Source organism: Hyla sarda, chromosome 10, assembly GCF_029499605.1.
Source record: "Hyla sarda isolate aHylSar1 chromosome 10, aHylSar1.hap1, whole genome shotgun sequence".
NCBI lineage: Eukaryota > Metazoa > Chordata > Amphibia > Anura > Hylidae > Hyla > Hyla sarda.
This window is the reverse complement of record NC_079198.1, coordinates 7,921,096-7,948,350: the sequence shown is the minus strand read 5'-3', so window position 1 is coordinate 7,948,350 and position 27,255 is coordinate 7,921,096. Positions and strand designations below refer to the sequence as shown.

Below are 27,255 nucleotides of genomic sequence, written 5' to 3'. Positions count from 1 at the left end.
GAAAAAAAAAAACTAACAAATTCATTCATCGTGTGATTTTCAGACCCAGTCATATTTTTCCTATAAAACAAAAAAAAAAAATACATATAATATATATATTCACATCGCACACAACAAGTTGGCATTGAAGGCACTTTGGATTGAAGTTAATACTGGTTATTGTTCCTTTGCATTCAAGTGTCTGTAACGTTTCTTATGACTACAAGGTCCAAGAGGATAGAAAATCCAGGAAGGAAAAACAAAAAACTTCGGAAGAAAATCCAAGTCTGACGGCGTCAGTCCACTCAGAAGGTTCAGAGATCCACGGGAGACGAGAAAACTTCTAAATGTAAAATCCGCATTAAAAGAGCAAAAAAGTCAATGAAAACCCCCCAAAAATTGCACTTCTAAAAAGGGGGTGAATTATCTTCTGAAGGACGTGAGCAGCAGGGGGCGCTCCGCAGCTATGTGCACTGCATGGGGCGCTCCGCAGCTATGTGCACTGCCTGGGGCTCTCCGCAGCTATGTGCACTGCATGGGGCTCTCCGCAGCTATGTGCACTGCCTGGGGCGCTCCGCAGCTATGTGCACTGCCTGGGATGCTCCGCAGCTATGTGCACTGCCTGGGGTGCTCCGCAGCTATGTGCACTGCCTGGGGTGCTCCGCAGCTATGTGCACTGCCTGGGGTGCTCCGCAGCTATGTGCACTGCCTGGGGTGCTCCGCAGCTATGTGCACTGCCTGGGGTGCTCCGCAGCTATGTGCACTGCCTGGGGTGCTCCGCAGCTATGTGCACTGCCTGGGGTGCTCCGCAGCTATGTGCACTGCCTGGGGTGCTCCGCAGCTATGTGCACTGCCTGGGGTGCTCCGCAGCTATGTGCACTGCCTGGGGTGCTCCGCAGCTATGTGCACTGCCTGGGGTGCTCCGCAGCTATGTGCACTGCCTGGGGTGCTCCGCAGCTATGTGCACTGCCTGGGGTGCTCCGCAGCTATGTGCACTGCCTGGGGTGCTCCGCAGCTATGTGCACTGCCTGGGGTGCTCCGCAGCTATGTGCACTGCCTGGGGTGCTCCGCAGCTATGTGCACTGCCTGGGGTGCTCCGCAGCTATGTGCACTGCCTGGGGTGCTCCGCAGCTATGTGCACTGCCTGGGGTGCTCCGCAGCTATGTGCACTGCCTGGGGTGCTCCGCAGGTATGTGCACTGCATGGGGTGCTCCGCAGGTATGTGCACTGCATGGGGTGCTCCGCAGGTATGTGCACTGCATGGGGTGCTCCGCAGGTATGTGCACTGCATGGGGTGCTCCGCAGCTATGTGCACTGCATGGGGTGCTCCGCAGGTATGTGCACTGCATGGGGTGCTCCGCAGGTATGTGCACTGCATGGGGTGCTCCGCAGGTATGTGCACTGCATGGGGTGCTCTGCAGCTATGTGCACTGCATGGGGTGCTCCACAGCTATGTGCACAAGAGGGAAGCCACGACCTCTTGTGACAGGGATCGGGAGGGGGGCGTTGGGATTGAGTGCACTGCCCTCTAGGGGCTGGATCCCATCTTTGGTTTTGTGGTTGGCGATTTAAAGAAATGTAGAAAGATAAAAAAAAAACATATTTATATATTGTAACATCTTGTCGGGTTTCAGCCACCCCCCTTCCCCCCTCCCTCCATGGTTCCAATACGAGGGGGGCTCTGTATAGAGGATAGGGCACAGCTGGCAGGCCGGGAACAGGGTGGTCTCACGTGTGGGGCTTCTGGCCTTTTTCTGAGCCAATGTCTACGGTGATGTTGGTATACAGAGGCTGCAGCTCCTTGGATATGAGGTGATACTGCAGGGAGTTCATCCCGTCTTGTTTCCACGACCGTCGCGTCTTCGCCAAGAGGTTAAACCTGAAACAGGAAAAAGGATGAGGCGGGAGGTTAGAAAAGGCATGAAGAAGAGCAAAGCAAGCTGCTACACTGTAACAAGCCCTGCACCTGTATAAGACAAGATGGCATTTCATCCTCTGCATGTATACAAACTTGACAAACATAGTTCTAAAGATTGTTACAATGTATCAGTGCGCACGATTCTATTCTGCAGTCCAAACTGATACACTGTAACGAACTATCTGTACTGCTGATGTGCTAACAAAAGGACAGTCTAAGACTGGATACAGCTGTAACAAATCCTCAGTTGTGAGAAGTTTTAGGCATGAGTGTTCAGACTTAACTTGCAGTTTTCTCCCTGTTGGCAGTTTTCCCCCCTGAATGTAGGACCGCCCTTGGTAGGTAGTTTGCACCCTGTAGGTCAGACCACACTAGGTAGGTAGTTTGCAGGGGTAGGTAGGACCTGGATGCCCCCTGGATGTAGTACCTCTATGTAAGTAGTTTGACTCTGTAGGTAGGACTCCTCTTAGTAGGTTGTTTCCCCCTGTAGGAAGGACCCCATTAGGTAGGTAGTTTGCCCCCTGTAGAAAGGACCCCACTTGGTTGGTAGTTTGCCCACCTGTAGGTGGGACCCCACTTGGTAGGACCTCCATAGACTTGCCCCCTGGATGTAGTACATCTAGCTAGGGCCCCTTTGACCCTGTAGGTAGAACTCCCCTTAGTAGGTAGATTTCCCCCTGTAGGAAGGACCCCCACTTGGTTGGTAGTTTGCCCCCTATAAGTAGGACTCCCCTTATTAAGTAGTTTGCCCCCTGTAGGAAGGACCCCACTTGGTTGGTAGTTTGCCCCCTGTAGGAAGGACCCCACTTGGTTGGTAGTTTGCCCCCTATAAGTAGGACTCCCCTTATTAAGTAGTTTGCCCCCTGTAGGAAGGACCCCACTTGGTTGGTAGTTTGCCCCCTGTAGGAAGGACCCCCACTTGGTTAGTAGTTTGCCCCCTATAAGTAGGACTCCCCTTATTAAGTAGTTTGCCCCCTGTAGGAAGGACCCCACTTGGTTGGTAGTTTGCCCCCTGTAGGAAGGACCCCACTTGGTTGGTAGTTTGCCCCCTGTAGGAAGGACCCCACTTGGTTGGTAGTTTGCCCCCTGTAGGAAGGACCCCACTTGGTTGGTAGTTTGCCCCCTATAAGTAGGACTCCCCTTAGTAAGTAGTTTGCCCCCTGTAGGAAGGACCCCACTTGGTTGGTAGTTTGCCCCCTGTAGGAAGGACCCCACTTGGTTGGTAGTTTGCCCCCCATAAGTAGGACTCCCCTTAGTAAGTAGTTTGCCCCCTGTAGGAAGGACCCCACTTGGTTGGTAGTTTGCCCCCTGTAGGAAGGACCCCCACTTGGTAGGACCTCCATAGACTTGCCCCCTGGATGTAGTACATCTAGCTAGGGCCCCTTTGACCCTGTAGGTAGAACTCCCCTTAGTAGGTAGATTTCCCCCTGTAGGAAGGACCCCCACTTGGTTGGTAGTTTGCCCCCTATAAGTAGGACTCCCCTTATTAAGTAGTTTGCCCCCTGTAGGAAGGACCCCACTTGGTTGGTAGTTTGCCCCCTGTAGGAAGGACCCCACTTGGTTGGTAGTTTGCCCCCTATAAGTAGGACTCCCCTTAGTAAGTAGTTTGCCCCCTGTAGAAAGGACCCCACTTGGTAGGACCTCCATAGAGTTAGCTTGCCCCCTGGACGTAGTACCTCTAGGTAGGGCCCCTTTGACCCTGTAGATAGGGCCCCTATCTGTAGGTAGTTTGGCCCCTGAAGGAAGCTTGCCCACCCCCTGAATGTAGCTTTCACAACACTATTGCTAAATATCTGTCCAGACCTGGAGTTTATTACAATGTACACAGCTGCACAAATCCCTTTTATGTTCGACACTCCGGACTGACACATTGTAACAACCTATCAGCCCAGAAAAAAAAAATTTAAATAAATGTGCTGCAGCCGTCATGTTTACCTCACAGAGGACTGTCTAGACTGGAAACAATTGTGACAAAGCCTCAGCTGTGTGAGCCTGTATAGGTTTTTGGTCCCATTCATCCACAGCAAGCAGAGATTTTAATATGTTATATATATATATAAAATTATAAAGCCTTTGCATGCATATAAACTTGCCATACAATCATGTGCACACACAGCTGAGTTTGTTACAATGTATCAGTGCAGGCAATCATCTTAGCAGGAGCACCAATCAATCACTTTTAAAGGTCTACAGTCCAAACTGATACACTGTAACAAACTATCGCAGCGACAGAAGAGAAATACCACTGTTGTGCTTCGCTTACAAAACGACTGGGTCTTAGACTGGATACAATTATAACAAACCCTCAGCTGTGAGAAGTTTTAGACATGTTTTTCAGACTGTCTGCATTGGATCAGATAAAATACACTAATTTAGAGTAATTTACAGCAGTGGTCTCCAAATTGTGGCCCTCCAGCAGCTGCAAAACTACAATTCCCAGCATGCCCGGACAGCCAACGGCTGTCCGGTCATGCTGGGAGTTGTAGCTTTGCAATGAAATGATCCCTTTGGGCCTGTAGTGCACAGATATACCAGGTTCACCTTGCCCCGGCCACCCATAGGAGATTATGTGGCTGCGGCTGCTGCAGCGCCTCTTGCAGGTAACCTGAGAACCTAGAAGGTGTCACATGGGGCAGGTTTAAATGGGTATTCCAGGCAAAAACGTTTTTATATACATCAACTGGCTCCAGAAAGTTAAACAGATTTGTAAATTACTTTTATTAAAAAATCTTAATCCTTTCATTACTTATGAGCTTCTGAAGTTAAGGTTGTTCTTTTCTGTCTAAGTGCTCTCTGATGACACCTGTCTCGGGAAACGCCCAGTTTAGAAGAGGTTTGCTATGGGGATTTGCTTCAAAACTGGGCGTTTCCCGAGACAGGTGTCACCAGAGAGCACTTAGACAGAAAAGAACAACCTTAACTTCAGAAGCTCATAAGTACTGAAAGGATTAAGATTTTTTTTAATAGAAGTAATTTACAAATCTGTTTAACTTTCTGGAGCCAGTTTTTGCCTGGAATACCCCTTTAAGGTGGTGATCAGGTCATGTTCTCAGAAATAGCTTTACAATTGCTGAGTAAATAATCCTTTAATACAACATTTTTCACATAGCAGACTGAGCGGAAAAAAAAGGGCTCAGCCCGAGGAACGAGATGTAAAATCTACAGAGCGGGCGCCGCGCCAACACTGTCGTACCGGGGTACAGGGCTAGAACGCTGTATGATGCGCCCATCAAATTTGAGGGGCTCCATTGGGGGTCATACACATGGGTGACGTACTGCAGCAGGAGCCTCCCCCCAATACAGACTGCAGGTTGCCACAAACAGCTACCACACCTAGAATGGGGGGTCCAGGGCATGATGGTAGGTGTAGTTTTGCAACAGCTGGAAAGTGGGGGGTTGAAGTCCAGCCCTCGAAATCCCAGTAATATATGCCAAATAATAGATAATTCTTCTCACAGCTAAGAGTTTGCATCTTATATAGCTCCAGACTGTCGCAGCTGCTGCAGGAATCTCTCGCCTGTATTGATCTTTTGTTACAATGTATCAGAGCTGATGTTAGGTGCCAAACTTATAAAGTCGCCAAGTGTCCAGAAGGTGGAACAGAGCTGCTCAAGTGCCACAGCATGGAATGCCTCCCCGCTCACACATCTAATTTGTGCCCCTACTAGACTGGGAGCTGGGAGGTGAGGATGCCCGAAGAGGCATTTCAGGCACTGGCACTTGAGCAGCTTGGCTCCGCCTCCTAGACACTTGGCTGAGAAATTATTTTGTGTTTGACAACCACCATCAGCTCCAGGAAAGGTACAGATAGCTTTTAAACCTCATTTTAGTTCAGCAGTTTTTGGTAAAGCTGGGTGACCACTAGTGCTGGGTGATATGGCCCAAAATTAATATTACGGTATTTTTTTTTTTTTACTATCGCAGTATCACGGTATTACTGCCATAACCCCCCCCCCCCCACCCTGCTAGCGGGGTCCCTGTGCCCACTAGCGGTGTCAAATGTACCCCCCCCACCGCAAGTGCTACCATCACCGATAGCGGGGTCCCTGTGCCCACTAGCGGTGTCACAAGAATTCCAAGCATGGCTCTGTTCCCCGTCCCTGTCAGCTCTTAGGGTACGGGAACAGAATTAAAAGCCTCGCGCGCAGCTAACATAGTACTGCGCATGCGCAGCACTATGCAAATAGCGTAGGGCTAACGCTAGGCTCCTAGCGCTGCCTACGTTAGCCCTATACTATTTGCATAGTGCTGCGCCTGCGCAGTACTATGTTAGCTGCGCGCAAGGCTTTTAAATATGTTCCCGTACCCTAAGAGCTGACAGGGATGGGGAACAGAGCCGCGCTCGGAATTCTTGTGACACCACTAGTGGGCACAGGGACCCCGCTAGCGGTGATGGTAGCGCTCGCGAAGGGCACATTTGACACCGCTAGTGGGCACAGGGACCCCGCTAGCGGTGGGGATTGATCGTGCTCGCGGGGACACAGTAAATGGATTAGTCGCGCTGGGCTCTACAATTCATCCGGAGGGTGGGGGAGGGGCCCGACCGGTATAGCGGTATGGGCAAAAATCCATACCATGGGTGAAAAAAAAAAAACGGTATCCGGTTCATACCGGTATAACACCCAGCACTAGTGACCACCATTACAGAGGGGCACCTAGCTTTCCCAAGCTTCATTCAGTCCAGTCCAGTCCAGTATAACAGCGATGGAGAAGAGTGCGATTCACTAGTAAAGATTTTCAGTTCCTGTTATTATAGTGAGGAGCTGGCACCTCAATAGTTCTGTACTGTACATCGTATCCACAGTAAGTTCTGGAGCTCTGCCAAAAAGGGAACCAGTCCTACATCTAAAGAAGGGGGAGCCACAGTGGGAATACAAGGATGAGGGTGTACAGGAGGAGGAAGAAGCACAGGAAGATGAGGAAGAAGCACAGGAGGATGCGGGTGTACAGGAGGATGAGGGTGTACAGGAAGAGGAGGAAGAAGCACAGGAGGATGAGGGTGTACAGGAAGAGGAGGAAGAAGCACAGGAGGATGAGGGTGTACAGGAAGAGGAGGAAGAAGCACAGGAGGATGAGGGTGTACAGGAAGAGGAGGAAGAAGCACAGGAGGATGAGGGTGTACAGGAAGATGAAGAAGCACAGGAGGACGAGGTAGGCACCAGGGGATAAAGGGGTACAGAAGGAGGAGAAGGAGGGAACACAGAATGAAAAGGAGGAGGGAGCATAGGAGGAAGGGGGATACATAGGAGTATATACTCTTGAATACAGGAGCATTATTATAGTAGTTATATTCTTGTATATAGGAGACAGTATTATAGTAGTTATATTCTTGTATATAGGAGCAGTATTATAGTAGTTATATTCTTGTATATAGGAGGCAGTATTATAGTAGTTATATTCTTGTATATATGAGCAGTATTATAGTAGTTATATTCTTGTATATAGGGAGCAGTATTATAGTAGTTATATTCTTGTATATAGGAGCAGTATTATAGTAGTTATATTCTTGCATATAGGAGACAGTATTATAGTAGTTATATTCTTGCATATAGGAGGCAGTATTATAGTAGTTATATTCTTGTACATAGGAGGCAGTATTATAGTAGTTATATTCTTGTATATAGGAGGCAGTATTATAGTAGTTATATTCTTGTATATAGGAGCAGTATTATAGTAGTTATATTCTTGTATATAGGAGCAGTATTATAGTAGTTATATTCTTGTATATAGGAGCAGTATTATAGTAGTTATATTCTTGTATATAGGAGCAGTATTATAGTAGTTATATTCTTGTATATAGGAGGCAGTATTATAGTAGTTATATTCTTGTATATAGGAGGCAGTATTATAGTAGTTATATTCTTGTATATAGGAGGCAGTATTCTAGTAGTTATATTCTTGTATATAGGAGCAGTATTCTAGTAGTTATATTCTTGTATATAAGAGCAGTATTCTAGTAGTTATATTCTTGTATATAAGAGCAGTATTCTAGTAGTTATATTCTTGTATATAAGAGCAGTATTCTAGTAGTTATATTCTTGTATATAGGAGGCAGTATTATAGTAGTTATATTCTTGTATATAGGAGCAGTATTATAGTAGTTATATTCTTGTATATAGGAGGCAGTATTATAGTAGTTATATTCTTGTATATAGGAGGCAGTATTATAGTAGTTATATTCTTGTATATAGGAGGCAGTATTATAGTAGTTATATTCTTGTATATATAGGAGCAGTATTATAGTAGTTATATTCTTGTATATATGAGCAGTATTATAGTAGTTATATTCTTGTATATATGAGCAGTATTATAGTAGTTATATTCTTGTATATAGGAGCAGTATTATAGTAGTTATATTCTTTTATATAGGAGCAGTATTATAGTAGTTATATTCTTGTATATAGGAGCAGTATTACAGTAATTATATTCTTGTATATAGGAGCAGTATTACAGTAATTCTATTCTTGTATATAGGAGCAGTATTATAGTAGTTATAGACAAGTGTATAAAAGCTGGTGTCAGTGTTTACTTAGCTGCTTGCTGTCACACTTCCCGACATGTGGTTATAAGGTTACAATATATCTTGGGGGCAGGCAGTAAACACTGAGAAGGAAATGTAGTTTTCTAAATGCCATCCTAACCCGTAGACAAGACATAAGGATTATATGTGGCACCATCTTTATTGTGCAAACAGTAATGGAAAACCTCCGGGCGCTTGGCTCAGGACAGGTGGCAATGAGTAGAAATTCATTTACAATGTAATTTATGCAACAGGGACTTTGCAGTACATGTGGACATTTGTAGCTGATTAACGGAAAATAAACCTAACACAATCTGATCTTCTTAGCCCCCCCCCCCCCCCCCGACATTTATTGTATAATAATAATAACAAATAATAATTTACTATAAATAACTTTTTCATGTACTTTGTGCATCAATTCCTCCAATTGTCAAGATCTCTGCTTGCTGTTTGTGAACAGTAACAGTTTTTTTTTTTTTTCAGGAGGCTTAAATCTTGTATAGATCTAATTTTGCCTATACTAAGGCCCATCCATGCTGCTGAATTTTGGCCAATAAAATTCTGCTTGCAGCTGAGTCCCATTGTCTTCAATGGGATTCTGCTGCACTGTTCACACTGCGGAATTTCCATGTCAAATAATTCTGCAGAGAAGATTCAAGAGTCTGGACCTGGCAAAAGAAAGTTCAGTATTTTGGAGGCATTCTGCCAGACTGCATTGTCATCTATGGAGACTGCGCACATCCACTGATTATTTCGGTGGTGCCCGCTACAGACAAAATCTCCACCCGGGCAGAACTTTTAGAAGTGTGGATGGGCCTTGAGGCAATGCCAACAAGTCCAGAATGTCCACATGGTAAATCTCCATGCGGACATTCCGGAGAGTGCAGGCGCCAGCATAATATTCCGGCGCTAGGACCACACAGGACCTCACAGACAAATATGCATTCTATGCAGAGTCCGCAGAAAGAATGAACAGATTCTTTCTTTCTGCAAACGCAGAAAACAGAATCTCCGATGTGTGCACAGCGCAGCAGAATCCCATTGAATTAAATGAGACTCTGCTGCTCCGGAATCTCCGGCAGAATTTCGGACGTGTGAACATAACCTCACTGTACAGTTTTCAAAGATACAGTCTAGACTGATACATTGTAGCAGACAGATGACTGGTGCTGCTGTTACAAGTTGGCTCCACTCTTTTTACACTGGTGAGTGCAATGGGGACTTTTTCCAGGATAGTTTTTCAGCTTTTTGAAGTTCCCATTGATTGAAAGCAAGCAGAGATCTTGAAAAGTTCCAACTCTGGTCATGGTCTTACCTTCGAGGATTCTGCTCGTTTCCTTTGTCGTGTCCGTGTTTTATCATCTTATACCTCCCGTGTCTTACAGATGGCCGCGATATCAACATGCCGCTGAGCGCCACCCTGATGGAGGGGAGAAAGACAGCGCTTATTAAAGAACACCTGTCTGAAAAGTTGTTTTACAAGATCCTTTCGTTATATGGTGGGAGGTATATGCTTTGTTCATCATGACATAAAAGCAAGTGACTGAAATGAAATCTGCACCAAACAAGCAGGGGGCGACTCTTCTCATCCATGAAGTCCCTCAAGCCTATCCTAAACAGCAAGAACAATGTGGGGCTCGGATGTTCCCTACAGAGAAGTACATGACGAGGTAACACCCCTATGGCATCCCCTGCATTGGGCATAACAGTGTTTTCCATTCAAGGTGCCTCCAGCTACTGGAAAACTGCAATTCCTAGCATGTCAGGACAGTCTTTGGATGTCCAGGCATGCTGGGAGTTGTAGTTTTGCAACAGCTGAAGGCAGAATGGTTAGAAGAAAAAAAAAACACTGATCTACAGTGTTTCTCATCCAGGGTGCCTTCAGCTGTCCTGGCATGCTGGATGTTTTAGTTTTGCAACAGCTGGAGGCACACTGGTTGGAAAACACTGCAGTAGAAGCAGCATTAGTAATAGGCATATACTGAGGGAAGCCAGATCTCTGCTCCATGTTACCTGACTGCAATGTCGTCGTCCTCTCCGCCCCATCCCCAATAGTTATTTGGAAATCCATTCATCTTCATGTACTGTTCTGGGGTGAGGGCAGAGACCCCTCCGAAATATGACTTGTAAGGCAACCTAGAAAGAAAAACATACAGGATCAGGGTAAAGTTAGGTACTAGCTATACAGTAGATTGTCAGCCATCTTTCCCAGTCTCCTGAAAGACAAAGCACCCGAATATTTTGTCTATACGTTACTGCAAAATGAATGTCACCACCCACCAATGAGGGTATCCAAAACACATGTTGTGGTGGTGGCATCCCAGAACTCTTCTGCACTTAGTATTTACTTATTAGTTGTATTATACCTTATATGCATTTTTACATTTGTATTTCAGGTTATGTTGTATCATGGCTGCAGCACATTGCACTTTATTGTTTCACTTTTTGAAACACATGCACAGTCATGTTTTTATGCTTATTATTAAGTGTCTGTATACCGGCCGAGATACCATCACTACTTATGCACTATTTACATGTCACTCTCAGTGATGCTGCTTATCTTTTGCTTATTCCTCCTTTTAATTGATTTTAAATGTGTGTATTACTTTTTTAATAAAGTAATTTTTATTTTTTATATGAATTTTTGAGTAGCTCAGATTTTCTTTTGGTGGTTGCCCCCCAGCTTTACTAGATGTGTGAAATGCAAGTCTGCCTACCTAGGCTTAAAAAGCACCTAAAACTTTGAGACAATTTCTGCCGTCATGGAGACATCGAGCATTTCTGCCAGTTCGTTGTAGAGATCGCTGCGGGGTCTTAGCTGCCGGAACCCCCAACCAATCACAACTTCTGACACGTCTTTATACCAGGGTGCCTTTATCTGTTGCAAAACTACAACTCTGAGCATGCCTGGACAGCCATTGGCTAGGAGCTTTAGTTTTGCAACAGCTGCAGGCACCCTGTTTGGGAAGCACTGCTCTGACATGTCAGTTGTCTCAAAATTAGGTACACATTAATGCAGTGTTTCTTGATCTACGGCTACCTGGCTGTTGCAAAACTACAGCTTTTGACTGTCTGGGCATTATGGTAGTTGTAGTTTTGCAATAGCTGAAGAGCCAATGTATGGATCCTTCACATTTGTATTACTAGATGTAGTTGTTGGGGTCAGGGAGGAGAAGTAATGCTGGATATATTCTAATTTCTTAGGCTCTGCTCACACCAGTTTTTTTCCTTTCTGATTTCCCGTTCCATCCAGTTTCCCGTCAGACGCGTGCTGCACTCTATTCACTTGGGGGACAATTGACGTTCATTCTTACGGTCGCTGGAAGCACCAGCAGTCAAGAACCCAACTAACCAGCAGTGGATAGAGGACAAGGGCTTACAGCACTGCAGCATTGATCAGTAATCACTGCTCATTATGGAGTCTACGCCCCAAGGCACATACTTGTATCCAAACTTGTCCATGGCAATGGAGGCGTGCTTCGGGAACTTGTCGCAGATGTACAAGTTGCGATCATCCTCGGGAATGAGATCTACATCATGAAAGAACATGCAGTCCCAATCCTCATCCTTCATCGCTTCTTTAAAGCCGACATTCAGCAGTTTGGCCCGATTGAAAGTTCGATTCCCTGCCTGGAAGCGGAAAATGAACGTATGTTAGAAGGTTGGCCCCAATAACCAGGTCCCCCCTTAATTCACAGCAACCTCTAGAGCAGCATTTCAAAACCAGGGTGCCTCCAGGTGTTGCAAAACTACAACTCCCAGCATGCTGGGAGTTGTAGTCTTGCAACACCTGGAGGCACCCTGGTTGCAAAATTTTGTTGTTGGGAATATTGTCCAATTTGTGGCTCTCCATTTGTTGCAAAACTACAGCTCCCATCATGTCCTGTCATAACGGGAGTTGTAATTGTTGCAAAAGCTAGAGAGCTGCAGGAACGTAAATTGTCATCTAAAATACAATCTAATGCAAAATTGCTTTATTTTTGCATTAAACACTTCCCACTGTTTTCTTCCTACAACTCCCAAGCAAAACTATGAATCTCCATGGTAACAGACAACAAAACGCACGCATTGCAGTCAGTTCCTGCACATTTACTTCCATCAGATCACTACAACACAGGGTTTGCTTGTTGTCTGTTACCATGGAGAAGCACAGGAGCTATATACACACATTATATATATATATATATATATATATATATATATATATATATACACACACACACACACACACACACCTCAATAAGATGTATTTAATCAAGACTGAAAAAAGTTTAAAATGATATTTATACATACACACACACACTATTATATATATATATATATATATATATATATATACACACACATATACATACATACACATCAAAGCGTGTGTGAAATGTGTTTATGACCCAAGTTAATAGGAGGCGCTGAGATTTCAGATTAACAAGAGGCGAAGACGGATCTATTTTTAACTATTCTCTTAAAACTATTTGTAGGACGCCGTAAAGTGTAAAACAATCCTGGGTGGGAAGGCGGCGGGATCACTGATAACTACTTTGTCGGAGTGGAATATCTAACGTTGCAGGTTCTGAGATCACAGGGACACAAATGTCATGGAGGATTAATATAAGGTGTCGCTTCTGTGGTTAACTCAGTGTTTCTCAACCAGAGTGCCCCCAGCTGTCTTAAAACTACAACTCTCAGAAAGCCCAGCCAGCTTCAGGCTGTCTGTGAACGCTGGGAGTTGTAGTTTTGCAACAGCGGGAGGCACCCTGGTTGGGAAACACTGGTCTAGCTGCTCCAAAACTACAACTAATGTATAGTATCTCAGCTGCACTTTTACATAGGACTGCAGGTAACCCTCATACATCATCAGATCCCAGCAAGTTTCTGTTTGAAAAGAAGCTGGGATTTGTAGTTCTACAGCAGTGTTTCCCATCCTTTGACTCTCTAACTACTGTAAAATTACAACTACTATTAGGTCCTGACAGTCACATAGCAATGTTATAGGATGTTACCTGCAGTTTTACATAGGACTGCAGTTGAAACTGTTACATCACCTGCATCATGGCAGAGCAATTGTGCAGTCCTGAGAAGTTTTATGATGGATGGGATCTGTAGTTCCACAGCAGTGCACTCCGACCTGTGACTCCTTATGCCCTGACAGCCTCACGGCAATGCAATAGTAGCTTAGCTTCAGTTTTACATAGGACTACAGGTAAGCCTTCTACATCAGGATATAGAAATGTACAGATCTCAGCAAGTTTTATGATGGAAAGTAGCTGAGATCTGTAGTTCTACAGCAGTGTTTCACATCCTTTGACTCTTTAGCTCAGTGTTTTCCAGCCAATGTGCCTCCGGCAGTTGCAAAACTACAGCTCCCAGCATGCCCCGACAGCCAATAGTGACATACCTGATGGATGATGTAGATCCCGTAGTTGAGCTGCTGCCTCTGTAAGAAGGGATGCATGTAATACAGGAGATATTTAAGATGCTGTTCCCTATTGCGGTGAGGGATGATTATGGCGGTCTTATGGTTAGACACACAGTCGGGGGGCTTGTAGCGGCCTCCGTTGGTCACATATGGGTTCTTGTGGACCACGTCTTCCAGCGTCAAGCTGTCTGGCAACTGGACGCGGATAGGTCCTCCTAGAACAAAGAAGAGAAGGGTCGGCATTATATATGGTACCCAGCATGTCCTAATACAAGCCTGCAGCTGCACACCTATGACAGGGTTTCCCAACTGTTGCAAAACTACAACTCCCAGCATGTCATGCATAACAGAAACATGCAGATGCATCCGGTAAGACAGCGTTTCCCAACCTGTGACTGTCCAGCTGGTGCAGAAGTACAACTCCCAGCATGCCTTATTGAACACAAAAGAGAAGTTGGGAGCAATAGCTACTGAAAATATATTCACTTTATTGAGACAAATAGTTAACAGGAAAACACACCGGAATTAAAATCCAATAAACTGGAAGGCAGTTATGTCAGTAAAGTAACTACAGTTATAATAATCTGACTGGGTAAATATTCTACATTAACATTGGAGAACTATCATAATATCAATACAGTGGTCCCTAAACATTCGATGGTAATCCGTTCCAAATGGACCATCGTTTGTTGAAACCATCGTATATTGAGGGATCCGTGTAATGTAAAGTATAGGACAGTGGTCTACAACCTGCGGACCTCCAGATGTTGCAAAACTACAACACCCAGCATGCCCGGACATGTCGGGGCCATCAGAGGTCCGGGGGTCACTGTATTGCATAATGCCTCAAGTAAGGTGCACTGAGTCTCTGTAAGCCGATTGGCCACTAACTAAGGTGCTAAACTAATGCAAAATCCATATGGGGTGCTATACAATGACCCCCCGATCTACGATGGCCCCGACATACGAACATTTCGACATGCGATGGTCTCTCAGAGGCAGCATCAACCTACGATGCTTTTGTATGTCGGGGCCATCGCATACACGGCTATCCGGCAGCGCAGACTGCTTCAGCCACCACCGGATAGCCGTTTACGGTGCCCCGTGTGGTCCGCTGACGATCACTTACCTGTCCTCGGGGCTCCGGCGCGTCCTCTTCGGGATCCCCTGCATCGTCGGCGCTCTCCGTCGTAGTCGTCATGTCGCTGCGCACGCTGTCCCGTCATCCAATAGGAGCGGTGTGCGTAGCGACGCAATGGCGGCGACAGAGAGCGAGGATGTCGGGAAAGCAGAGGCCTTGCCGGAGCGTCGGGGACACCAGGGCAGCGGTGGAAGGCGACATCCAGGGCAGCGGTGACGGTCCGGAGCGGCGGGGACACGCGAGTATAACCTCCAATACCAGTGGTCTTCAACCTGCAAACCTCCAGATGTTGCAAAACTACAACTCCCAGCCCTACAACTCGGGCATGCTGGGTGTTGTAGTTTTGCAACATCTGGAGGTCCGCAAGTTGTAGACCACTGTCCTATACTTTACATTGCACGGATCCCTCAACATACGATGGTCCATTTGGAAGGGATTACCATCGTATGTTGAGGGACCACTGTATAAGATCACTTACCCATGTCTGTAGTGCCAAGGTCTGCCTGCCCCTTGGGGGGGGGGGGGCACTACAGACATGGCTAAGTGATCTTATTTAGCACCCCATATGGATTTTGCATTAGTTTAGCACCTTCGTTAGTGGCCAATCGGCTTACAGAGACTCCGTGCACCTTACTTGAGGCATTATGTAATATTGATATTATGATCCTTCTCCAATGTTAATGTAGAATATTTACCCAGTCAGATTATTATAACTGTAGTTACTTTACTGCCATAACTGCCTTCCAGTTTATTGGATTTTAATTCCGGTGTGTTTTCCTGTTAACTATTTGTATCTATTAAGTGAATATATTTTCAGTAGCTATTGCTCCCAACTTCTCTTTCGTGTTCAATATTTCATTTATGGAGCTGTACTGATATACATAATGTAAGACCCTAGCGCCTATGATAATATGTACAGTTACAGACATAATGAAGGGCTATATTTGGGGGTGCATGTTTGTGTATAATTTCCCAGCATGCCTTGCATAACACAAACTTGCAGATGAATTATCTTAGGGTGCATTCACACCACGTTTTGTACATACGGGTGCCGGATCCGGCGTGGGGAGGGGCAAACAAGGCGCTCCTGTACCCCGGCCGGATCAGCCGGTGACTCCATTTACTTTAATGACCCGACCGGAGTCAAACGGGTCGGCTCAATTTTGACCCGTATGCGGTTTCCTGACCGGACCTAAAACCATAGTTTACTACGATTTTTAGGTCCGGTCCAAAACCGCATACGGGTCATAACGGAGCCGACCGGAGTCACCGTTTGACTCCGGTCGGGTCATTAAAGTAAATGGAGTCACCGGCTGATCCGGCACCCGTATGTACAAAACGTGGTGTGAATGCAGCCTTAGACTGTCTGCCGATCTGTAGTTCTCATGGTGTTGCAAAACTACAACTCCCAGCATGCCTTGCATAACACAAGCACGCCTTGCAGATGCATCCCCTAGGAGTGCTTTTCAAACTGTGGCTCTCCATGTGTTGCAAAAAACTACAACTCCCAGCATGCTAGGAGCTCTAGTTTTGCGACAGGTAAACGGCTTTTGTAATAATAATAATAAAGTATAAACCAGCACAAACATGACATGAGGACAATGGAGCGCCCCCTGTAGGTCAGTGTGGTATAGGTAAAACATGCTCCAATAATCACAGGGTTGGGTTTGCTAAAACTTTTAAGGCCAAATAAAAGTTACTGCTGAGTGAGCAGAACAGATGCCGGACTCTGTGCCAAGACAAACCGAGCGATGGCCAGACAGATGTAATTGTGTCATGTGTTCACAGCCCGGGACGCTGAACGTCTCACATCCTAGGAGCCTAGAGATACAGGACCAAACCAGAGGAGTGATGTACAACGAGTCCTGACAATACAGTGATCAGCCATAACAATAAAACCGGAATTGTTTTCTTCCCATAGTGTATCCCAGTGCTACCTCTTCCCCACGTAAGTGACGCACAGACCCATCTACCATTAATGTGTTGTGGCTGCCGGAAGCTCAGGATGAAGGACTTCAATATGAGCCATGAATTGTGTGACCCCAGGAAATTACCATATATGATACTCCAGAGCTGTACTCACTATTCTGCTGGTGAGGTCACTGTGTACATACATTACATTACTTATCCTGTACTGATCCTGAGTTATATCCTGTATTATACTCCAGAGCTGTACTCACTATTCTGCTGGTGAGGTCACTGTGTACATACATTACATTACTTATCCTGTACTGATCCTGAGTTATATCCTGTATTATACTCCAGAGCTGTACTCACTATTCTGCTGGTGAGGTCACTGTGTACATACATTACATTACTTATCCTGTACTGATCCTGAGTTATATCCTGTATTATACTCCAGAGCTGTACTCACTATTCTGCTGGTGAGGTCACTGTGTACATACATTACATTACTTATCCTGTACTGATCCTGAGTTATATCCTGTATTATACTGCAGAGCTGTACTCACTATTCTGCTGGTGAGGTCACTGTGTACATACATTACATTACTTATCCTGTACTGATCCTGAGTTATATCCTGTATTATACTCCAGAGCTGTACTCACTATTCTGCTGGTGAGGTCACTGTGTACGTACATTACATTACTTATCCTGTACTGATCCTGAGTTATATCCTGTATTATACTCCAGAGCTGTACTCACTATTCTGCTGGTGAGGTCACTGTGTACATACATTACATTACTTATCCTGTACTGATCCTGGGTTATATCCTGTATTATACTTCAGAGCTGTACTCACTATTCTGCTGGTGAGATCACTGTGTACATACATTACATTACTTATCCTATACTGATCCTGAGTTATATCCTGTATTATACTCCAGAGCTGTACTCACTATTCTGCTGGTGAGGTCACTGTGTACATACATTACATTACTTATCCTGTACTGATCCTGAGTTATATCCTGTATTATACTCCAGAGCTGTACTCACTATTCTGCTGGTGAGGTCACTGTGTACATACATTACATTACTTATCCTGTACTGATCCTGAGTTATATTATGTATTATACTCCAGAGCTGTACTCACTATTCTGCTGGTGAGGTCACTGTGTACATACATTACTTATCCTGTACTGATCCTGAGTTATATCCTGTATTATACTCCAGAGCTGTACTCACTATTCTGCTGGTGAGGTCACTGTGTACATACATTACATTACTTATCCTGTACTGATCCTGAGTTATATCTTGTATTATACTCCAGAGCTGTACTCACTATTCTGCTGGTGAGGTCACTGTGTACATACATTACATTACTTATCCTGTACTGATCCTGAGTTATATCCTGTATTATACCCCAGAGCTGTACTCACTATTCTGCTGGTGAGGTCACTGTGTACATACATTACATTACTTATCCTGTACTGATCCTGAGTTATATCCTGTATTATACTCCAGAGCTGTACTCACTATTCTGCTGGTGAGGTCACTGTGTACATACATTACATCACTTATCCTGTACTGATCCTGAGTTATATCTTGTATTATACTCCAGAGCTGTACTCACTATTCTGCTGGTGAGATCACTGTGTACATACATTACATTACTTATCCTATACTGATCCTGAGTTATATCCTGTATTATACTCCAGAGCTGTACTCACTATTCTGCTGGTGGGGTCACTGTGTACATACATTACATTACTTACTGACATTTCTATGCACTTAGATGTTTGGGAATCTTTATTATCTTTCCATCATTACTTTGCTTAAAGTAAGAACTACATTTCCCCCCCCCCCCCCCCCCCCTCCAGAATATGTGGACGCTCCATGGAATGGAGTATACATATGTATAGGGCTGGGTTCACAAGTAGTATTTTTACCAAAAGTAGGAGTGAGTCAGCGGTTTGGCTTAAAATACCAACCAAAATACTATGTGGAAACCCAGCCCTGCGGGGAGGGGGGGAGGGGTAGCCGTCATTTGGACACATGTATGGCTGCTGGCTATCCAAAGTGCGCACTCAGCTTTAGATGACTGACGTACGATCAGACATAGAAACCCATATATAGTGCCCCCCTATCCCCTGCACCTGTAATAGTGACATCCCCGGGGGCTCCTCCTGTGCAGAATCTCTGCAGAGTATCACCACCTGCAATGAGCTCAGTGATACAATGTTAGGCGCCATTCACACCACGTTTTTGTAATACAGTTCCCGTATACGTTTTCTATGTCAAAACCTTACGGAACCGTATTGGGAAACGTATGCATTGACTCGCCATTGAAAACTGTACGCCAAACGGTGCATCCGGTTGTGTCCGTTTTGCATCCCGTACGGTTTTGTCAGGTTTTTTTTCCTGTACCCAAAACAGTAGTCTACCGCGATTTTAGGTCCGGGTGAAAAACTGTATTAAATCGTATACGTTTTTTTTTTTTAAACAAGGGAGTCAATGGGAACCGTACAGAACTGTATGTGCGTACAGTTCCATCCGTTTTTTTTTGACTTTGCACAGTTTTAATTTTTTTGGGGAATTTCAATCAAACAAGTAAAACTTTATTCAAAATGGAGTGAAAAGATAAGCGTATACGTTTTTTCCTTAAAAATCGGATGCAACCGGACATCATTTTTTAAACTGTATATGGGTTAAAATTCGTACACACGTTTTGATACAGTTTAGTCAGGTTTTGAGGAATCAGTTTTCCCTCAAAAACCTGATACGGGAACGGTATTGTAAAACGTGGTGTGAACCCAGCCTAACAGTCTGCAGACAGAAAGGGTTGTATACTGGATACAACTGTAACAAACCTCCAGCTTGAGTTTTTCTCTTTAGTTTCTATTCACTGACTGGAAGCAGAAACAAAAACACAAAAACACCATAAAGTGTCAGAACTAGCCCTATATTAATCCAGAATCCAGCGGTGCACACAGGAGCGTGATGAGAGGCGGTGTTCCCCTTTAAGGCTGTAATCTGCATTTTGTGTCCTTGTGATTGGTCACAAGATAAACAGAAGCAGAGTTCGGCTTAACAAAAGGTTCAGGGAAAAAAAAGTGGAAATTCAGGTATAACGCTTTTAGGGCCCCCCTGACCGCACCCGACAACACACAATAATGAAAAGCTGCAAATAAAAACATAAAAGGAAACTCCGCACGGACCTGACACAGGGCCACGAGACCCAGGAATGTCACCTCATCTAACAGAGAGAAAACGTTGCAAAAGAGTCGGACATTGTATTCGGCTAAAAAAAGAGAGCAGGGCCGGGGGCGGACTACAAATCCCAGCCATAGGCATCAGGAACTAACAGACTAAGATACATAGAAAACCATTGGTAGTGCAACAGAGGGACTAAGAGACACTTTTTCCACTAATGTATTTTTTTTTAAATACTTTACAAGAACTCTGCTTGGTGTCAATAAATAGAACTATTCTAGAACCGGAGTCTCCAAACTGTGGACCCCCAGATTTTTGCAAAACTACAATTCCCAGCATGCCCAGAGAACCAGTCATCTGTTGCAAAACTACAACTCCCAGCATGCCCGACAACCCTCCAGCTTTTGTAAAACTACAACTCCCAGCATGTCCAGATAGCCCTCCAGCTTGTGCAAAACCACAACTCCCAGCATGCCTTGACAGCCCTCCAGCTTGTGCAAAACTACAACTCCCAGCATGCCTTGACAGCCCCCCAGCTTGTGCAAAACTACAACTCCCAGCATGCCTTGACAGCCCTCCAGCTTGTGCAAAACCACAACACCCAGCATGTCCAGATAGCCCTCCAGCTTGTGCAAAACCACAACTCCCAGCATGCCTTGAAAGCCCTCCAGCTTGTGCAGAACTACAACTCCCAGCATGCCCAGACAGCCCTCCAGCCTGTGCAAAACTACAACTCCCAGCATGCCCAGACAGCCCTCCAGCTTGTGCAAAACTACAACTCCCAGCATGCCCAGACAGCCGTTGGCTGTCTGGGCATGCTGGGAGTTGTAGTTTTACACAAGCTGGAGGGCTTGTAAAAGGTTTACCGATTTTGGATTCTATCTGGGTTTAGGACTGCTCTCCCACATCGCTGCTCATGAGATAGGAAACCATGTGACGGGCGCCAAGAGCTCCGAGGTGATAAGACGTGTGAGGAGTCAGCGGAGGACAAGGGCGCAAGACAAAGCACTGGACACCTCAGGACCTTACAACATACTCTGCTCCTCCACAGTGACCCCCTACACAGAAATCACCCCCCCAGAGTATGCCAACTACAGGGGACACATCTGTGAGACCACCCAACATTACATCATATGTGATGATATCAGCCGCTCCTCTTATAACGCTCCAGTACTGATATAACCTCTATATATTACATCATATGTGATGATATCAGCCGCTCCTCTTATAACGCTCCAGTACTGATATAACCTCTATATATTACATCATATGTGATGATATCAGCCGCTCCTCTTATAACGCTCCAGTACTGATATAATCTCTATATATTACATCATATGTGATATCAGCCGCTCCTCTTATAACACTCCAGTACTGATATAATCTCTATATATTACATCATATGTGATATCAGCCGCTCCTCTTATAACGCTCCAGTACTGATATAACCTCTATATATTACATCATATGTGATGATATCAGCCGCTCCTCTTATAACGCTCCAGTACTGATATAACCTCTATATATATTACATCATATGTGATGATATCAGCCGCTCCTCTTATAACGCTCCAGTACTGATATAACCTCTATATATTACATCATATGTGACTGATATCATCCTCTTATAACGCTCCAGTACTGATATAATCTCTATATATTACATCATATGTGATGATATCATCCGCTCCTCTTATAACGCTCCAGTACTGATATAACCTCTATATATTACATCATATGTGATGATATCAGCCGCTCCTCTTATAACGCTCCAGTACTGATATAACCTCTATATATCACATCATATGTGACTGATATCAGCCGCTCCTCTTATAACGCTCCAGTACTGATATAATCTCTATATATTACATCATATGTGACTGATATCAGCCGCTCCTCTTATAACGCTCCAGTACTGATATAACCTCTATATATTACATCATATGTGATGATATCAGCCGCTCCTCTTATAACGCTCCAGTAATGATATAACCTCTATATATTACATCATATGTGACTGATATCAGCCGCTCCTCTTATAACGCTCCAGTACTGATATAATCTCTATATATTACATCATATGTGACTGATATCAGCCGCTCCTCTTATAACACTCCAGTACTGATATAATCTCTATATATTACATCATATGTGATGATATCATCCGCTCCTCTTATAATGCTCCAGTACTGATATAACCTCTATATATTACATCATATGTGATGATATCAGCCGCTCCTCTTATAACGCTCCAGTACTGATATAACCTCTATATATTACATCATATGTGATATCAGCCGCTCCTCTTATAACGCTCCAGTACTGATATAACCTCTATATATTACATCATATGTGACTGAAATCAGCTGCTCCTCTTATAACGCACCAGTACTGATATGACCTCTATATATTACATCATATGTGATGATATCAGCCGCTCCTCTTATAATGCTCCAGTAATGATATAATCTCTATATATTACATCATATGTGATATCAGCCGCTCCTCTTATAACGCTCCAGTACTGATATAACCTCTATATATTACATCATATGTGACTGATATCAGCCGCTCCTCTTATGATGTAATATATAGAGGTTATATCAGTACTGGAGCGTTATAAGAGGAGCGGCTGATATCAGTCACATATGATGTAATATATAGAGGTTATATCAGTACTGGAGCGTTATATGTGATGATATTATCCGCTCCTCTTATAACGCTCCAGTACTGATATAATCTCTATATATTACATCATATGTGACTGATATCATCCTCTTATAACGCTCCAGTACTGATATAACCTCTATATATTACATCATATGTGATATCAGCCGCTCCTCTTATAACGCTCCAGTACTGATATAACCTCTATATATTACATCATATGTGATGATATCAGCCGCTCCTCTTATAACGCTCCAGTACTGATATAACCTCTATATATTACATCATATGTGATGATATCAGCCGCTCCTCTTATAACGCTCCAGTACTGATATAACCTCTATATATTACATCATATGTGACTGATATCAGCCGCTCCTCTTATAACGCTCCAGTACTGATATAACCTCTATATATTACATCATATGTGATATCAGCCGCTCCTCTTATAACGCTCCAGTACTGATATAATCTCTATATATTACATCATATGTGATATCAGCCTCTTATAACGCTCCAGTACTGATATAACCTCTATATATTGCATCATATGTGATGATATCAGCCGCTCCTCTTATAACGCTCCAGTACTGATATAACCTCTATATATTACATCATATGTGATATCAGCCGCTCCTCTTATAACGCTCCAGTACTGATATAATCTCTATATATTACATCATATGTGATGATATCAGCCGCTCCTCTTATAACGCTCCAGTACTGATATAACCTCTATATATTACATCATATGTGATGATATCAGCCGCTCCTCTTATAACGCTCCAGTACTGATATAACCTCTATATATTACATCATATGTGACTGATATCATCCTCTTATAACGCTCCAGTACTGATATAACCTCTATATATTACATCATATGTGATATCAGCCGCTCCTCTTATAACGCTCCAGTACTGATATAATCTCTATATATTACATCATATGTGATGATATCAGCCGCTCCTCTTATAACGCTCCAGTACTGATATATCCTCTATATATTACATCATATGTGACTGATATCAGCCGCCCCTCTTATAACGCTCCAGTACTGATATAACCTCTATATATTACATCATATGTGATGATATCAGCCGCTCCTCTTATAACGCTCCAGTACTGATATAACCTCTATATATTACATCATATGTGACTGATATCAGCCGCTCCTCTTATAACGCTCCAGTACTGATATAATCTCTATATATTACATCATATGTGATGATATCAGCCGCTCCTCTTATAACGTTCCAGTACTGATATAATCTCTATATATTACATCATATGTGATATCAGCCGCTCCTCTTATAACGCTCCAGTACTGATATAACCTCTATATATTACATCATATGTGATGATATCAGTCGCTCCTCTTATAACGCTCCAGTACTGATATAATCTCTATATATTACATCATATGTGATATCAGCCTCTTATAACGCTCCAGTACTGATATAACCTCTATATATTACATCATATGTGACTGATATCATCCTCTTATAACGCTCCAGTACTGATATAATCTCTATATATTACATCATATGTGATATCAGCCTCTTATAACGCTCCAGTACTGATCTAACCAGTATCGACAATTTTCTGTGAGCTTAACCCCTTAAGGACTGAGCCCTTTTTAGCAATTCTGACCACCGTCACTTTACACATTAATAACTCAAACGCTTTTACCAAATATTCTGATTCTGAGAGATAGTTTTTTCGTAACATATTCTACTTTATTTTGGTGGTAAATTTTCGCCATTACTTGCTTCCTTCGTTGGTGAAAAATCACCAAATTTCATGAAAATGTAGCATTTTTCTAACTTTGAAGCTCTCTGCTTGTAAGGAAAATATTTTTATTCACAAATACAATACGTCCACTTTATGTTGGCGTCATAAAATGGACATATTTTTACTTTTTGAAAAAATTAGAGGGCTTCAAAGTAGAGCAGCAATTTTCAAAAATGTCATGAAAATTTCAAAATCTGAAGGGACAGATGTTACAGAACTACAACTCCCAGCATGCCTGGGCAGTCTAGGCATGCTGAGAGTTGTAGTTTGGCAACATCTGGAGGGCTACCGTTTGGGCACTGTAACAGTGGTCTCCAAACTGTGACCCTCCAGATGTTGCAAAACTACAACAGCATGGGAGTTGCAGTTTGGCACCCACTAGGAAGGGCAGCAGTAAATATCACTTACTGCCCTCTTTACCCCCCCCCCCCACCGTCGCTTCCCTACCTGCGCCGTGATCTCCGCAGTCTCCAGCGACGATCGGCAGTCCCCATGCATCTTCTCCCCACGTTCTGCCCAACATCCAGGGGGCTGCCATGGCAGGGGATAGGAGGAGATCGCAGCACTGCGACCTGACAGCTCCGATCATCCCTATTTTCCAGGTGATCGGGTCACCAGAGACCCCATCGGCCTGAAATCCCAGAAAATCGCATGTCTGAATTGACCTGCGATTTTCTGCGATCTCCGACATGGGGGGGGGGGTCTCAGGACCATCCTCGGCGATGTGCCAAGATGCCTGCTGAATGATTCCAGCAGGCATCCCGGTCCGGTCCCCAAACAGCTAGCGGCGGGGACCGGAATTCCTACAAGCGTATGCATACACCCCACGTCCTTAAGAGGTTAACGCAGCGGTAGCGGAAATTATCTTGCCTGTCCTGAGGGTTTGTTACAATGTATAAGTGCAGGTAAATTGGTCTTCAGGGGACTGTCTACAATTTAACAAACCCTCAGCTTTCTTAAGTTTTGGTCTGTATTGGTTTTTAGCATGTACAACTGTTTTTCCTACCCAGTGTGGTTCTAGCTGTTGATAAAGTACAACTTCCAGCATGCTGGGAGTTGCAGTTTCTCAACAGCTGGAGGCACACCGGTTGGGAAACACTGCTCTAATGTTGCTATCTGACAGTTTGCTACATTGTATCACTGCAAACTGCAGAATGGCCTCCCAAGCTCCTGATTGGGGCCCATGATATATATGTAGCATGCTGTCATCCCCTCGTAAAGGAGTGAGGTCAGGTGATCCCTCTAAACCAATCATGAGCAGTGTTGTATACAGGGGCGCACTCAGGAATTTAATCTGATAGACACTGTGTATTTACTTCTAGATTTAAGGAGTTGTCAAGGATTTGAAAAAACAAAAAACTTTCTTCCAAATACAGTGCCACCCTTCTACTCAGGATGTGCGCAATATTACGATTTGACTTCATTCACTTCAACAGATCTGAGCTGCAATACCACACATGACCTCAGGACAGGGGTGGTGCTGTTTATCCTGTGTAACCCCCATTAAACCAATGTTGCTTATTTTTATTTGGTGACACTTACCTATATAAGGAGATGTCTCAGGGCAAAATGGCAGCAGATCCTCCCGCACGGGCGGTTTGGCTATCAGACTGAGATTGGCATAGACGTCACCAGGTAGAGAGAGGTTCTGGGGGTTGATGAGCACGATAGATTGGGGTCCATTCTTGGAAAATATACCAAAGAAATACGCCACCCGCTTGCGGTAACCCTCCCTGTAGAGCAGAGCCATGACCACCAGCTGGACACAGAGGAACGCCAGCAGACACTTGCCCTTGGCGATGGTCATGGTGTTAGACAAGTGGCAAAACAAAAAGTTTATTAAAAAAAATACTCCGGCACGTCCCCTCCGCAGGGCTAAGGTTCAGTAAGCAGCAAGTTCCCACTCGTCTCAAGATCCTGTGAGATGAGAAGTTGTGTCATCTCTCCTCTCCTGGCTCCATGGCGCTGAGACTGGGAAACGTCAAAAATTATTTAATACAGAAGAACGTAGGCGAAGACGTGTCCGAAAACTTCACCAGACTGAGGGGGGGAGATAAGGCACAAGAGCTACGGTCCGATCCTCAGGCGTCTCTACATAGGGATCCAGGGCTGCACTGGCTCAGGAACATGTTCACACGTCGGCTCCTGAAAGAGATAGAAAGAAAACGTTAGACAGCGACCATGACAGCAAGGAACACAAGGGCAAGGTGAGAGATGGAGGAATCACCTGCCAGAGCTGGATACATCCACACAGCCGGCTCCCTCCGCTGACTGAGCTCCTGCCTCTCACTGGGAAGTGAAGAACAGAACAGGAGGAGGAGGAGGAGGAGGAGGAGGAGGAGGAGGAGGAGGAGCGGGCAGACATGGGGCTGTAATTAGCCTAAGAATCCCTGAAATAATGGGAGAAAGACAAGAGGGGGAAGAAAGGGAATTACAGGGCTTAAAGGACAAATACGGCCTGTACAGGAGCCCAACCAGTACGACCTGTACAGAGCAAGGAAAGAAGGGGGGTGGGGGGGGCTAGCAAAGGAGGGGCGAGCAAAGGGGGGGGGGGTGATGGCGGGTGAGCAAAGGAGGGGGGGGGGGAAGGGCGAGCAAAGGGGGGGGTGAAGGCGGGTGAGCAAAGGAAGGGGGATGTGGAGGGGCGAGCAAAGGAGGGGGGATGTGGAGGGGCGAGCAAAGGAGGGGGGGGAGATGGAGGGGCGAG

At 44.6% G+C, this 27,255-nt stretch overlaps 1 protein-coding gene across 3 annotated transcripts in view; it reads right to left on the bottom strand.

The window, feature by feature from the left end:
• Positions 1 to 1,092: 1,092 nt before the first annotated feature.
• LOC130294555 (beta-1,4-galactosyltransferase 3-like) overlaps positions 1,093 to 27,255 on the bottom strand; it is a 78,095-nt gene continuing 51,932 nt past the window's right edge. For 2 of the 3 annotated variants that reach the window (XM_056544542.1, XM_056544543.1), the window contains 6 exons: positions 26,091 to 26,693; positions 13,813 to 14,048; positions 11,860 to 12,047; positions 10,431 to 10,553; positions 9,733 to 9,837; positions 1,093 to 1,858 (listed from right to left, as the gene is read on the bottom strand). In XM_056544542.1, coding sequence (XP_056400517.1) covers positions 1,708 to 1,858; positions 9,733 to 9,837; positions 10,431 to 10,553; positions 11,860 to 12,047; positions 13,813 to 14,048; positions 26,091 to 26,355 — 1,068 coding nt within the window. In that variant the 5' untranslated portion in view covers positions 26,356 to 26,693 and the 3' untranslated portion in view covers positions 1,093 to 1,707. Of the gene's footprint in view, positions 1,859 to 9,732; positions 9,838 to 10,430; positions 10,554 to 11,859; positions 12,048 to 13,812; positions 14,049 to 26,090; positions 26,694 to 26,775; positions 26,885 to 27,255 lie in introns of those variants that run through there. The other variant, XM_056544544.1, reaches the window with a different exon arrangement.